The sequence below is a fragment of the Quercus lobata genome, chromosome 12, assembly GCF_001633185.2.
Source record: "Quercus lobata isolate SW786 chromosome 12, ValleyOak3.0 Primary Assembly, whole genome shotgun sequence".
NCBI lineage: Eukaryota > Viridiplantae > Streptophyta > Magnoliopsida > Fagales > Fagaceae > Quercus > Quercus lobata.
In genome coordinates, this window is record NC_044915.1 from 41,521,856 (window position 1) to 41,536,556 (window position 14,701).

General features: G+C 38.3%; 1 protein-coding gene across 1 annotated transcript; it reads left to right on the plus strand.

Annotated features, from left to right (window-relative positions):
- Positions 1-219: 219 nt before the first annotated feature.
- LOC115970664 lies at positions 220-648 on the plus strand. The gene has a single exon (XM_031090257.1). The coding sequence runs from the start codon at positions 220-222 to the stop codon at positions 646-648; it is 429 nt and encodes a 142-aa protein (XP_030946117.1).
- The last annotated feature ends 14,053 nt before the right edge of the window (positions 649-14,701 follow it).

Genomic DNA, 14,701 nt, shown 5'->3' on the forward strand with positions numbered 1-14,701 from the left:
GTGGAGAGCTACGATGGATTTAAAGATCCACTGGATTACCTGGAGTTTTTCAAGACACTGATGCACCTACAAGGAGTGGTGGACAAGATCATGTGTAGGACCTTCCCCACTACGCTGAAGGGCCTCGTAAGGGTTTAGTTCAGCAGGTTGACGTCCAACTCCATTGGTACCTTTAAGGAGTTGAGTACCTAGTTTGCCTCACACTTTATCGAGGGGCACATGTATAAGAAGTCCACTGCATGCCTGATGAGCATTAAGCAACGGGAGGATGAGACGCTGAGATCGTACATAGCCCGCTTTAACAAGGAGACACTCTCAATCGATGAAACTGACCACAAGATAATTGTGGCCGCATTTACAAATGGGCTACGGAAAGGTAAGTTTCTATTTTCCTTACACAAAAACGACCCAAAGACTATGTCGAATGTACTCTACAAGGTTACTAAGTACATGAACACAGAAGATGCACTGCTGGCTCGCAAAGAGAAGCCCAAGAAGAAAGAAAGACATGAGGAACCACAACAGGACACGGGGCGGAAGATAGCAAGAACAAGAGATAAAAGGGAAGATAGATGCTTTAAGCCTTCCACCAGAAGGTTCGCAAGCTTCACCCTGCTGAACATCCTGATTGATCAAGTCCTGATGTAGATCAAGGATAAAGGAGCCCTGACGTTCCTTGGCAAACTGAAGGGAGACCCTAGCAAGAGGTCTAGAGATAAGTACAGTCGTTTCCACCGTGACCACGGTCATGACACATTTGACTGCTATGACTTAAAGCAGCAAATAAAAGCTGTTATTAGGTAAGGGAAGTTGCAAAAGTTCATTGGTAAGGAAAGGACGAACTAGCCCTAAGAACCACCTACCCGGAGAGAAAATGAGCATCCCAGACCCCCATTAGGAGACATAAGGATGATCGTAGGGGGAACCACAGCATCTGGCTCGTCCAAGAAGGCAGGCAAAGCCTACCTACGGATGGTTCAAAATGTCCAATTAATAGGATTCGTCCCAAAGATGGCACAGATCGACAACCCTGTCATTGGGTTTACAGAGGAAGATGCCAGGCGTCTCCACCACCCACACGTTGATGCACTTGTAGTTAGCATTCAGGTGGGGGACCACAACACGCATTGAGTCCTTGTGGATAATAAGAGCTTTATCGACATCCTCTACTACCCAGCATTCCAGCAGATGAAGATTGATAGGGAACGGCTAATTCCTATTAACGCACCACTTGTTTGATTCAAAGGAACAAGGGTACACCCCTTAGAAGTAGTCACTTTTTCCATAACAGTAGGAGATTACCCATAGCAGATCACTAGGGATGTCACATTCTTGGTTGTAGACTATTCATCCGCTTACAATGCCATATTAGGTCGTCCTACTTTGAATTCATGGAAGGCCGTAACTTCAACTTACCATTTGATAATCAAGTTCCCAATAGAGTATGGAGTAGGAGAGGTATGAGGAAATCAAGTAGCGGCGCATGATTGCTACATTGCTATGCTGGAAATGGACGATCATTTGCACTCTATGTGTATAGAGGAGCAGTGAATGGTGGCAGAACCAGTGGAAGGATTGGAAGAAGTTCTCCTTGACGACTCAAAGCTGAACGGATTACGAGAATCGGCACTCTGACTAACCTGCCAATCAGACAAGCACTGACGACATTTCTAAGGGAAAACCAGGACATGTTCGCCTAGAGCCATAAGGACATGCTTGGAATTGATCCATTCATCATAGTCCACAAGTTAAATGTGTCACCCTCTTTCTCTCCCACATGCTAGAAAAAATGTGTGTTCGCGTAGGAGCGCGACAAGGCCATAGCAAATTACAGGAAGCAGACTTCATACGAGAAGTGTACTACCCTGACTAGTTAGCCAACATGGTGATGGTCAAAAAAGCCAACGGAAAATGGAGGATATGTGTGGATTTCACAGGCTTAAACAAGGTCTGCCCCAAGGACAACTATCCTCTCCCGAGGATTGACATCTTGGTGGACACAACAACAAGACACCAACTTCTAAGTTTCATGGACGTGTTCTCTAATTACAACCAGATCAAGCTGGATGAGGCCGACCAAAAGAAGACTTCATTCATCACCAACCAAGGCCTCTTTTGTTACACAGTGATGTCGTTCGGGCTCAAGAACGCAGGCGCTACGTATCAAAGGCTAATGAACAAAATGTTTGCACATCAGATTGGGAGGAATGTGCAAGTTTAAGTGAACGACATGTTGGTAAAGAGCATACGAGAGGATGACCACTTAAACAACCTTCAAGAGACCTTTGACACCCTGAGGTCTTATAACATGAAGTTAAATCCGAGCAAGTGTGCGTTCGGAGTGACGACAGGGAAATTCCTAGGGTTCATGGTATCCCAAAGGGGTATTGAGGTCGCCCTGGAAAAAATACAGGCCATACTAGAGCTAGCTCCGCCAAAGACTGTGAAAGAGGTGCAAAGCCTGAACGGTAAGATAGCCGCACTAAACAAGTTCTTCTCAAAAGCAACAGACAAGTGTTTGCCTTTCTTTTGCACATTGAAGAAGTCCTTTGAGTGGACAGCCGAGTGTCAACAAGCATTTGAGGAACTGAAGAGATATCTTTCTTCCTCGCCATTACTAAGCCTGACCAAACCAAGAGAAGAGTTTTTCCTATACCTAGCCATTTCCCCAGTTGTTGTTAGTGCAACTTTAGTCAGAGAGGAGGACGGAGTTCAAAAGCCCGTATACTTCACGAGTCGAGCGCTCTAGGTGCAGAAGAAAAGTACCCACCAACGGAGAAGCTAGCTTTTGCCCTGGTGACAGCAGCTCGCAAACTCAAACCCTACTTTTAGGCGCACATGGTGATTGTTCTAACTGACAAACCTCTACGACAAACCATGAGCAGCCCTGAGGCAGCCGAACAGATGGTGTTGTGGGATATTGAATTAAGTAAGTTCGATGTACAGTATCGTCCCGTACAGTTATAAAGGGACAAGTGATCGTTGACTTCATCGTAGAGTTTACTCTTGTGGAAGGCCAGAGGGCAGAGATGAGCCCACAATGGAGCGTCCACACGGACAGATCTTCCAATAAGTAAGCAAGCGGAGCTGGTGTGGTACTCCACAGCCCGGAAGGGGATAAAATTGAATGCATGGTCCGTCTAGATTTCCCTACAACTAATAACGAGGTGGAGTACGAAGCTTTGATAGAAGGGCTAGATCTCGCCAAGGCGACAGGAGCTGCAAATATGGTCATGTACTGCGATTCCCAGGTAGTGACCAGTCAAGTTAATGGTGACTATGATTGCGAGAATGAATGAATGAAGAAGTACCTCGAGTAAGTGAAGAATAGGGTAAGCGACCTCCAAGTAAAATTTGTTCAAATACCAAGGGAGGAGAATGAGAACGTTGACCGTCTTGCTAAAGCTGCGTCAGCAAAGTACATGCTCGTCCCTAGTCAGGTACTATCCTTTGTTCAAATCTCACCATTAATAGACGGCATCAATGTACAAGAAATAGATTTCGGGGACTATTGGATGACACTAATAATCTCATACTTAAAGGACGGCGTTTTGCCTGACGAGAAAAAAGCAGCGAGGAGGTTGAAGGTTCAAGTGGCATGTTTTGTCCTAATCAAAGATGTTCTATACAAAAAGGGTTTCTCTAGACTGTACTTGAGGTGTCTCATCTCCGAAGAGGTAGACTATGTCATGTGAGAAGTCCATGAAGGAGTCTGCGGAAACCATTCTAGGTCACGGTCATTAATGCACAAACTCATCTGAGCAGGATACTATTGGCCTACCATGCAGAAGGATGCCATTGCTTATATCAAAACATGTGACAAGTGCCAGAGATTTGCCAACCTCATCTAGCAGCCAACGGAAGAATTCACTCCATTGACGGCCCCATGGCCTTTCGCGCATTGGGGATTGGACATCATGGGTCCATTCCCAATAGCAATTCAACAGCTAAAATTTCTGGTGGTCGGTATAGACTATTTCACCAAATGGGTAGAAACTGAAGCTCTAGCTACCATCACAGAGAAGAATGTGTGAAACTTTGTCCAGAGAAACATCATCTATAGGTACAGTATACCTAGAGTACTGGTTTCAGACAACGAGAAGCAGTTTGACAATGACGCATTCAGAAACTTTTGTTCACAACTAGGGATCAAGAATCACTACTCATCGTGTGCCCACCCTCAAGCCAACAGACAAGTTGAGGTTACAAACTGATCCTTCCTCAAAATTATCAAGACTCAGGTCAAGGGGGCAAAGGGGATATGGCCTGAAGAATTACCAAACATCCTATGGGCTTACAGGACAATTGCAAGGATGCCTACAAGAGAGACACCATTTCGTTTGGCGTATGGAAGTGAGGCAGTCATCCCGGCCGAAGTAGGACTCACAAGCTACAGAGTGGAAAACTATGACGAGAGTAGGAATGATAAAGTTATGCGCCTACAACTTGATCTGATAGATGAGATCAGAGCAACTGCCGTGCAAAGACTAGCACGATACTAGAACCTCATGGCTAAGCACTACAACTCCAAAGTTAGACACAGAGACTTCCAGGTTGGAGATCTTGTTTTAAGAAAGGTGATGGGCGCCACAAAAGACACCTCTTAGTGGAAACTTGGACCTAATTGGAAAGGACCATACATAATCGCATCATGGCATAGGAAGGGGACCTACCACCTAGAAACACTGGACGGGCAAAGACTGCATCACCCATGGAATATATAGCACCTAAAAAAGTACTACCAGTAGACAGTAGCAGGGACAATGACACTCCTCATTTCCAGTTTATTTTCTTTTAATTAATTTTTTACAGCACTTTTAAGCTAGAATGGCAATTTTCTTTTTATTTTTTTAAATAATTATCTACGCATATTTATCACAATATAAGGAGTTATTCATAATTTCCATGTGTATGCTATCTACATTTTTACATGATCATTAAGCCATAAAAAGGACGGGTTCCTCCCAGAGGGATGACTCCTGTTTAATAAGTCCCTATATAGTAGACGGGTTCGTCCCAAAATAATGTCCCAAGTTTACCCAATCCACAAAGTGGACGGGTCTCATCCTTAAGGGATGGCTCATGATAAGTCCATAAAATGGACGGGTTGAAGTTTTCCCAATCCACAAAGAGGACGAGTCCCATCCTTAAGAGATGGCTAATGATAAGTCCATAAAGTGGACGGGTTCAAGTTTATCCAGTCCACAAAGTGGACGGGTCCCATCCTTAAGGGATGGCTAATGATAAGTCCATAAAGTGGACGAATTCGAGTTTATCCAGTCCACAAAGTGGACAGGTCTCATCCTTAAGAGATGGCTTATGACAAGTCCACAAGGTGGACGCATTTCACCCTTAAAGGATGACCTATAAGTCCATCAGGTCCATGAAGTGGATGGACTAACCCTGAAGGGATGAAACCCAAGAATTGGACAGGCTCAATGATTAATTTATAGCGCTTAGTCTGCAACATGGACGAAATCATTCTAACCAAAAGACTTGTATTTATTGAAGTTTACAAGAAGCGTCCCAAGAGTTGGTTTGCAAATACTAAATCCCAAACAAATGGATATCATGCACAAATATCTATATTGATAAGCATAAAATTAAAAATTTATAAAAGCCCATAAAGGGAAATGTCTACATGCCAAGTAATAGGCGATGGATAAATTAAGCATAAATATTGTTTTTCCAGTAGATTTTTACACTTTAACAAAAAGCTAAGTAAAAAAGAAAAAAAAATGAAAACTACTACTGAACGGTAGGGGTGTCTTCGTTCTTCTCTTCCATGATCTGTACATCTTCAGACTGACAAGTACCATCCTCAACGAGTTTCTCTTGTTCACTAGGAAAGGCATCCCCATCACCCTTAAGGTTGACAGTTGCGTTGTCAACGAAGAGCTCATCTGTTCCTTCCAAATCAGCTGGACGGGTAGGAGTCTGGCCTCCGGCATCAATTGAGATGCAGGAAAGGTCCAATTCAAGAAAAGAGGCTTTGACCTGCCGGAAGCAGTCATCAAAGCCATTAGCAAAGGAGCCAACGAGCTCCCTTAGGAGGTCATCGGAGTCGTGATATTCCTTAATAGCGTTCTCCTTTGCTTGACGGAGTTGATTATTCACCTCCGTAATCTCGCCCTCTTTATCCTTCAGAATTTTCTTTAGTGCTTCAACTTGAGCCTCCGACTCCATCAGGAGCTATTTGGTCAAGTCAAGTTTTCCAACCTAGACATTCTTCCAGGCCAGCAACTCCTGTAGCTCCGTCTCCTTAGCACCAAGCTTCTCCCTCAGACAGCTCAGGACCGTCTTATGAGAAATACAGCAGTCCATCAACCCCTTCATCATATCTACCCCCTGCAGAAACCAAGGACAAAGTTTAGACAAGACAACATTAAAGCAAAGCAAACACAAGTAGACGGATCAACGTACCTGTGCCAAACTAAAAAGGCCCATCTCCCCCATGGCCTCCGTCGCGTGATTACCCAAGTCTGAATAATCATCGTCCTTGATAATGGACAAGAGCTAATTGAGGGCATAGCTTGAGTCTTCACGGAGGAGGATGGGGCGCTCCTCGGTGGCAGGAACCTGGTCCTTCATTAGCCCTTTCCCTTTACCTAGACTAGGTTTAGGGGGCAACTTACTGATGGCAGGGGTCTTACCAACAGTTGACCCCGACCTAACCTTTGGTTTTTCGGGTGGACAGTCCACCTTCTCTGACGGTTTTCTCTTGGTGGACGGGTTAGCCTAGCCCGTCTTAGGGGGTTGGCTACCCTTCAACTTCTTCCTAGCAACAGCCTGCTGCTTGATGAAGGCTCTCCTCTTGCTATCTTCCATTTTTGCATAAAAATGGATGGGTTAAAAAATAAGCTGCTAAAATACAAAAAAGGCAAGTACTAGGCAACGAACTTACATTGACCACAATCTCTCCAATAGCTTAGTGGTCGTAAAGATTTTTTCCAAAAAGCTCCACTCTTCAAGGGTGACTTCTGGACGATCCTAAGCTGGAAACAAAGATGGTTAGAATATTAGATGAAATAAGTAGGAGTAAATAAAGACCTGAGACAGGCGAATACATACCAGACGGGGGCATTATACCCCAAGTTTTGTCCATAGGCATATACTCCTGATCGTCGGGATGACACATCCAATCGTCCCCTTGAATGAAAAAATAACGACTCTTCCAGTTTTTATTCGAATTCGGAGTGTTGCATACTAACCTAAGCAACAGACTCCTAGGACTGAAACTATACATGCCCCTTGATTGGATTATCTCGTACGGACGATAACAATGAAAAAATTCTTCCGTCGTCATCCTCCATGCCTCGTCAGACATGACCCCGTATAGGACTTTTGCACCCAGGAAGACTCTCCAACCTTTTGGAGAGATTTGGGTTACAGATAGTCCAAGGTACTAAAGAAGATGATGGTGAAGGGCACTAAGAGGAAATCTCAGGCCCGCTTTCAGCATCTGCTTATACACACCAACATCTACCAGGCCTTTATAATAGCACTTTTCATGTTTAGAGGGTATTTCTCCCTCTAAGTGTGTTAAAGTGTGTTTGCTTAATGGAAGAGTTTAAGTCATTAATTGTCCACAATGGAATCATAATAAACTCCCTAAACCGGTCAGGGCCTATGACGGGTTTAGTGGGGGGTTCAGTACCAGTTAAGTCATCACTGGAATCACTCTCTGACCCGTCCACATCTAGGTCCTCATCCTCCCCCATAAAAGGAGAGTTGGCTGACGAAACCATTTCACTGTTGAAGGTGCGGGGGTCACCTTAACCTGACGGAAACACCTCATCATAGCCCGCTCCTTCGTGGACCCACGATTGATCACTCGACGCCTCACTAGACATTGGTCATCTACACATGACAGATAAAAACCCTAAGACTCTACAGGTCTATACAGGCGATAGGTGTGCAATATTTAAGTAAAAAATTGAAAAGGGTGGAAGTTAAGTGTGAGAAGAAGGGTACTTACAATTGAACAGTGTGAAGCAAGGGGATGAATGAATTATAGCAGACGGTTACACCAATTGGACGGCACAAAGATTTATTGAAGAAGACAGTAGCTCTCTGATCAAGAAATTGGCTGTGAAAAGTAAAAAATGAAAGGAACGAGCAACATATATATAAGGGGAACAGCATAGAAGATGAAGGGACGCTTCGGTCTGAGCGATTAGCCGCTAAAAATATGACATGTGCCCCTATTGCATTAATGAGCCTAGGCTAGCTTGTCAATTAGAACGCATCTCCCAAAGTTGAGGTTAGACCGTCACTCCACGGATCTGTCCCAACATTATGCGACAAACCCATAAAGTGAGGGGGCAACTTAAGAGGGTAAAATGGAGATAGACGATCTCATTCTACTGAACCAGCCACAAGCGATGGTACTTTTGGCTCGTGATCAAGATGAGGGAAGAAGACGGGGGGTGTGTACACAAGAGGACAGACCCAACATGGCGGATGAATCAAAAAGCCAACGGATACAGAGTGGACAGTGGTAAGGTCATGTGGCATCCCCATGGTTTAAGTAGTCCTTAAGAAACTTCAAAAGAAAATACTTTGCGCCTCACGATTAACCTTAATCAATAAAATCATTGTATGAAAAGGATCCCGTAAAATATATACTTTAATGAGAATCTTCTTTATAAGGAAAAATTCCTCTTCCCCAAGAAAGGAAAATGTCGGTTCTACATTACTATAAAAACCCCAAAGTACTCCCAAACCAAGGTATGCATAATTCACTCCCAACTCTGGCACTCTAGGGTTGTGAAAAGCTTTCTAACTTAACATTCAGAGGGTTTTTAGCCAGTACCACACCGATACTCTCCTAAGGTCTTCTTATTCTGTGTTGTGCAGGTATTGTCTTAAGCACGTGAGGGCTGTATAACTTACTGACGATTTCTGACATCATCAGTTTGTATAGATAATTACAACTTAAATTCAGTTAAAAGTTTCCACTCTAACATATGCCAAAGTGTAATTGTTAAAGAGAAATCTAACAAATTTCATTACATTAGAAAGTAGCAAAGATTAATAATCAAATACCTCTTTAAATAAAATTTGAGCAACTCAAAAAAATAAAAATTAAAAAAGCCAATTACAATAAATAAAAAAATCAATCTTGACTAGTACTCTTAACTAGTGCACCCAACACTAATTAACAAGACCCAACACATACATTTCATTAAAAATTCTTATAAATAATATTTGTTAGAATGATAGAATTTCGATTTTCCTCACTAGGAAAAGAAATCAACATCGATCCGTACATAAACAACTAACAATTTATTCTAACTTTCCGAATCAACCAGTCAATAATGGATTACGTACAGGATTAATATTAGAGTAAGTGGTTCTTTTGTGTACGTGGGGTACTTACAAGGAAGAACAGAACAATTTACGTACCCTGCTTTTTAAGACAAAGATGTCAGTGCTCAACATATATAATTGGATCACAGCTATGAGTCTATGACTCTGAAATGACATTCAGTTGCCCTATCATAATCAAGAATCTTACGCTGTGATAAATCAGTGATCATAAATGTTACGGGAATAGACTAGTACGTAAATTATACCCTCTTTTTTTTCTTTCTGGAACAGTAAGCTATGATTACAATACTCAAGGAAAGTGACCGATCGATGCTCTAAGTCAAAGGTCATGATTAATTTCTAAGACTGTAGATATTGGTTCCGTACTAGCTAGTGTTCGTGATTTCGCTCCTGTTAACGTAAGGCTTAGGGATTACATTAATCATACTTTTTTTTAAAAAAAAAAATTATAAAAATTTGTTAAATCAATTAATAATTTTTTTATTTTTTCATAAAAAATCTCCTAAAATGAAACACTAACATATGCTCTTAGGGAATGTGTTAGTAAAATCTGTTATATATAAAAGATTTAGATTATAGGACATATTTATCATTCATTTTAGAAATTTTTTAATGAAAAATTGAAAAAAATTGTTTATAAAGTTAATCACTTTTTCATTTTATTATGAAAAGTTTTTAAGAATAATTTATTAATATATACCCTATGGGTATATGTTAGTAAAACCCTATATACGACTAGACTTGTTTGGGTTTAATTAGGTATCTGATTAATCTTGACTTAAATCAAATTCAGGTAAAAATTGGTAGTATTAAATGGTTCTAAATTGTATAACCATTCTTCATTCTTTTCATGATCAAGTCAACCTGGTGCAATCCGTGATATATTATATGACAAAAAGAATAAAGAAAAAAAAAACTTGAATTTGTCTAAAGATAAAAAGTAAATAATACATAAATTTGTAAATATTGTCTAAGAGTTATTAGTGTTATCACCACAACAATATTTAGGGGGGGGGGGGAATGACCATATCAAGTTATTAATTTCCTTAGGTGCACCTGTCACATATAAAATATGAAATAAAGTTAAATTACCTATATGTTAGGTAGAGAAAAAATAAGTATATATTATTATTTCATTTCCATCTACTCAAAATTAGTAGTAGATCCAATGGTTAAAATATTCATACTTAAGAATTGCACCCCAAGTTGGTGAGAGTAATTTCATTAGTATTTTCATTTACAAAATAGAAGTTTAATATAACTTTAGTATACAATGGAAACAGTTCAATAAATAATTAAAATTTTAAAATGGATTTAGTATTACCATCAAATCTCTACAAACAACTTTAAGTGCAACTCAAAACTTGGCAAAAAAAAGGAAAAAAAGAAAAAGAAAAAAGATTATTATTTGATACCAAGTAGGAATTTTACCTCAAAAGCTAAAAGTTCATTCATACGCACCAACAATTACATGAATAATTAAGAGATTGTGTGTAATTAAAGAGAGCTCAAAAAATCGATTTAATTCTCCTTCCATCAGGAGAGAACATCAAACATTGCATGTTTCTTTCGATTAAGTCTAGGCTTGAAATACAAATCCTACTGAGATTTTTTATTTTATTTTTTATGTTGACATAAAGTGAACTTTCATAATAGTCAAATTCCTAATCATTCAAAAAATTAAATTTTTTTAAGAGAAGCAAAAAATAAATTTTAATAATAGACAAATTTCTAACATACAAATCAAATTTTAATAAATTTTAATTTGTGAGCTTTTGTTTTATTTAAATCTTTCTTAAGACATTGCCTTTTTTATATATGTTGTGGAGTATCATGCAAAACGCTAACCTATGGATTGAAGACTCCTCTCAATAGAGCTGGTATCCTATAAAACAGTTTCAAGATAATTTTTTTTCTTTTGGGTGAGGGAGTTAGAGGTGTTTAAGCCAAAATCTCAAGTGCATCTTCTTTTTTAAAGATTCTTAGGCATGACATGCTACAGGGATGCAAGGTATTGACATAAAAAAGAGGGTTATGTCTTTCATCTTTGGACCACCTTTACAATTTTCAAAAGGAATCCTTATAAAGGAGTTACAAGGAAAATGTGTAGGAGCATCAGCCTTATATGACTCAAGACAAAAGGGAGGGAGGGGAGGTAGGTACACATGAGTAATGACCCATTGAAAAATGTCATGATTTCTTGGTGAAACGTTTTCCCGAGACAAGTTACTATAGTAGGACCATATTCGTTTTTTGGATTCTCTTATCAACGCCCAAAAATTGATGTGTTCTTCTTCACAAAATAATTAACCTTTTCGGTGCTTCAAAATTTAAGATGTTTTTGAAAGCTTTCAGTGCTTTTTACACTTTCCCGCACTGCGCTTTCCAAGTTTCTAATGAAATAATGTGGTTGGTTCTTCGGCATTTAGAAAAAGAATTTTGCGTACGAACCATCTGTGATGAAATTCAATCTTGAGAGAATGAGAAAGAAGAAACAAAACTGAGTACACATCTACCAAAAGGAAAGTTCAACACTTAACCTAAAATTCTACTTTTTTTTTTTTTTTTTTTGGTGAAGAAAATTGTATTTTTTAAAGTCCCGTGCACTACAGGAGAATCACATTCAGAAGCCATTCTAAATACCCAAAAAATTGCTGTTATATATGAACAAGCGGTCGGATGACCCTTGTGCAAATCCACCTCTATAAATCGTCTGTTTTTAGTGGTGGCTTCATTTAATTGGAAATGCAATAAAATCGTTTTGTGAAGCCCTAGATTGATTGGATATTGAATTAAGTTAGTTCAGTCATGAGCATGTTGAGTGGTAGGTGAATGCTAAGTTCTACATTGAACATATACTAGATTGACCATGACTTTATTAATAATTATGAGGAGCCTCAAATGTGATTAGACTCCTTGCTTTGTGTGCATGTTTCACAAATGCCTACACAACTTGCTAATTTATAGAATGCTTGATTGGTAACCATGTGGCAACTCCTTTTCATGTTCCCTTAATTAACATAGCATTCTTGCCTCTTCAATCACACAATAAATTAAGTAAATAAGTTTTTGCCTCTTCAGTCACACAAGAAATCAAGCAAATAAGCATCTTTACATAGTAGATATGGTAGCTTTAAAAAGAGCTCGATATCAACTTCAATGAAAAGTGAAAACATGTTCACTAATTGAGTATCTAATTTTTGATTGATCGGGCCATGATTGAAAAATTGTCGAACTCGGTTCTTCGATTGATTTTAGAAGTGAATGAATGCTTGTCGAAAGGTAAATTTAGATTGATCGAGTGTCGGTTAATACAACAATCAAAAACTTGATAGAATGAATTTTTGAGACTCACTAAATACTAGTACATTGTCATGAAATTTGTCAATCTAAAACCTAACAGATAACTATATGCATACGTAGTTCGCCACAAAATCATAAATTACAAATGCAGACATAGTTTTGACAAAAGTCTATGTAGTAATCACTGAATAAGGCTAAAATAATTAGGCCAAAGGTGTGAGGTATCACTGTCAGCTTGATGTCTGGTGACATGCAAGGTGAGGCCCTCCCCCTTGGAATTGGAAATAAATGTTACCAAACCTTTGGAGATAATAATGTACCATCAAAATCATCACAACCGCCTTAGCCAGGGATGTCAGGATTCTCAGGCTACTTTTACAGCTATCCGAAAGTGAAAATTCAAAAAGAAGTGGAAAGAAAAAGATTTTCGTAATCTTGTGATTGGAATTGAATTGAGTTTGTGACCCTAAATTAGATTTTTTTTTTTTTAATTTAGTATCAGATTTTGATGTAAGGCACAATTTACTATTTAATTATTGTAATTTATTAATTTTGGTATTTAATTTGTAATTTTCGTTATTTTAAGTTTAGTGTTATTATTTTCTTATTTTTAGGTACTTTTAATGCTTTTTAGGTCAAATTTGATTCCTATTATGGTTAGGTATTACTTATGAGTTATTTTAGAATATATTTTCTTATCTGTCAAGTTTTACGGAGTCATTAAATGTGTCCGTAAGTTTGAAAACGTTTTTTGAACAATTGTTGATATTGAAGAAAAATTCACACTTTTGTCTATTGTTTCTCTAGTGAATTCCAAAACCCTTTTAAGGAATTCTCGTGGATTCAAAGTTATTTTCAAAAGCAAACATGTTTTGTTTATTGTTTTATAAAAGTAGACGTGTTCTGCTTCTTGACGCTTCTACATCCTGCATCAAATTCACAGTAAATTACAACTCCTTTTGATTCATAGATTGAGATTAGCTACTCTTATTTCCAACCCAAAGATTAGAATGGTCTACATAGTTTTACATTATTACATATTTAACAGTGAGGTAGGGAAGTCTTCACCGCAGGTTCATAAAAGAAGTAATGTTATATAAACAATAATTTTCAAAATATTTTTACAAAACAGTTGAGTTAACAAGTTTTTATTAGTTCTCATTTTGGTTCACCATTAACATCACTTTATTATCTAGCTACCATTCTCAATTTTTCACCTCAGCAATTGCAAAATACTTTCTAATATTTTCTATGACTCCAAAATTATTGTTATATTTTTTTAAAAAAACCACGTTATATTTACAATTTTTTTATATTTTATTTTTTATCAGAGCACAATACAGGAAAAAATCAAGACTTTGTCAATCAAAATTTATCAATTAATTGTTCCTTTGTAATCGAATCACTTATGATTCAAAGATATGAAACACTGCAAGAATATTATTACTGCTGGGTAACCCCACCCTCATTTTTTTTTTTTTTTTTAATCTTTATGTTGAATAATGGGCAAGATGGAATGCAAGATACGAGCAGTCACCACTTTGTTGGGCAAGCTTAGATCATTAAAGACTAAAGAGCATGTGCAACATGTTAACAATTGATTAATAGGAAATGCTAACGAGTGTCCTTAGGGTACTAATTAAAAATCCAGTTAAAGAAAGTTTTATGGGAAAAAAAAAAAATAATTAACATTTTGACAATTTTTTTTCATTTCATTCTAATAACCCTGTTAATCACTTTTTAATTAAAAAAAGTGGTTCTTTTATATATGTGGCTTATTTATGACCCTTCGTATAATCATAAAATAATCATAAAAAAAAAATCATAAAATAAAAGTGGAGAGTAATTTGCGGATCTAGCTAACAACCAAGGGAATGAAATTATGGCTTGATGGCTGAGGCAAGCAATTAATAGCAGAGAAAAAGTGGTATTTATTTAAGTGCTCGTTTAATTAATTAGTGGGTAAGTCTAGCCCACTAATCAATAATGTAATCGCTTATATTCCATGAAGATTTTAGCAAAATAAAATTGGTTCCTTGATAAAAATAATTGTCGGACAATGAGA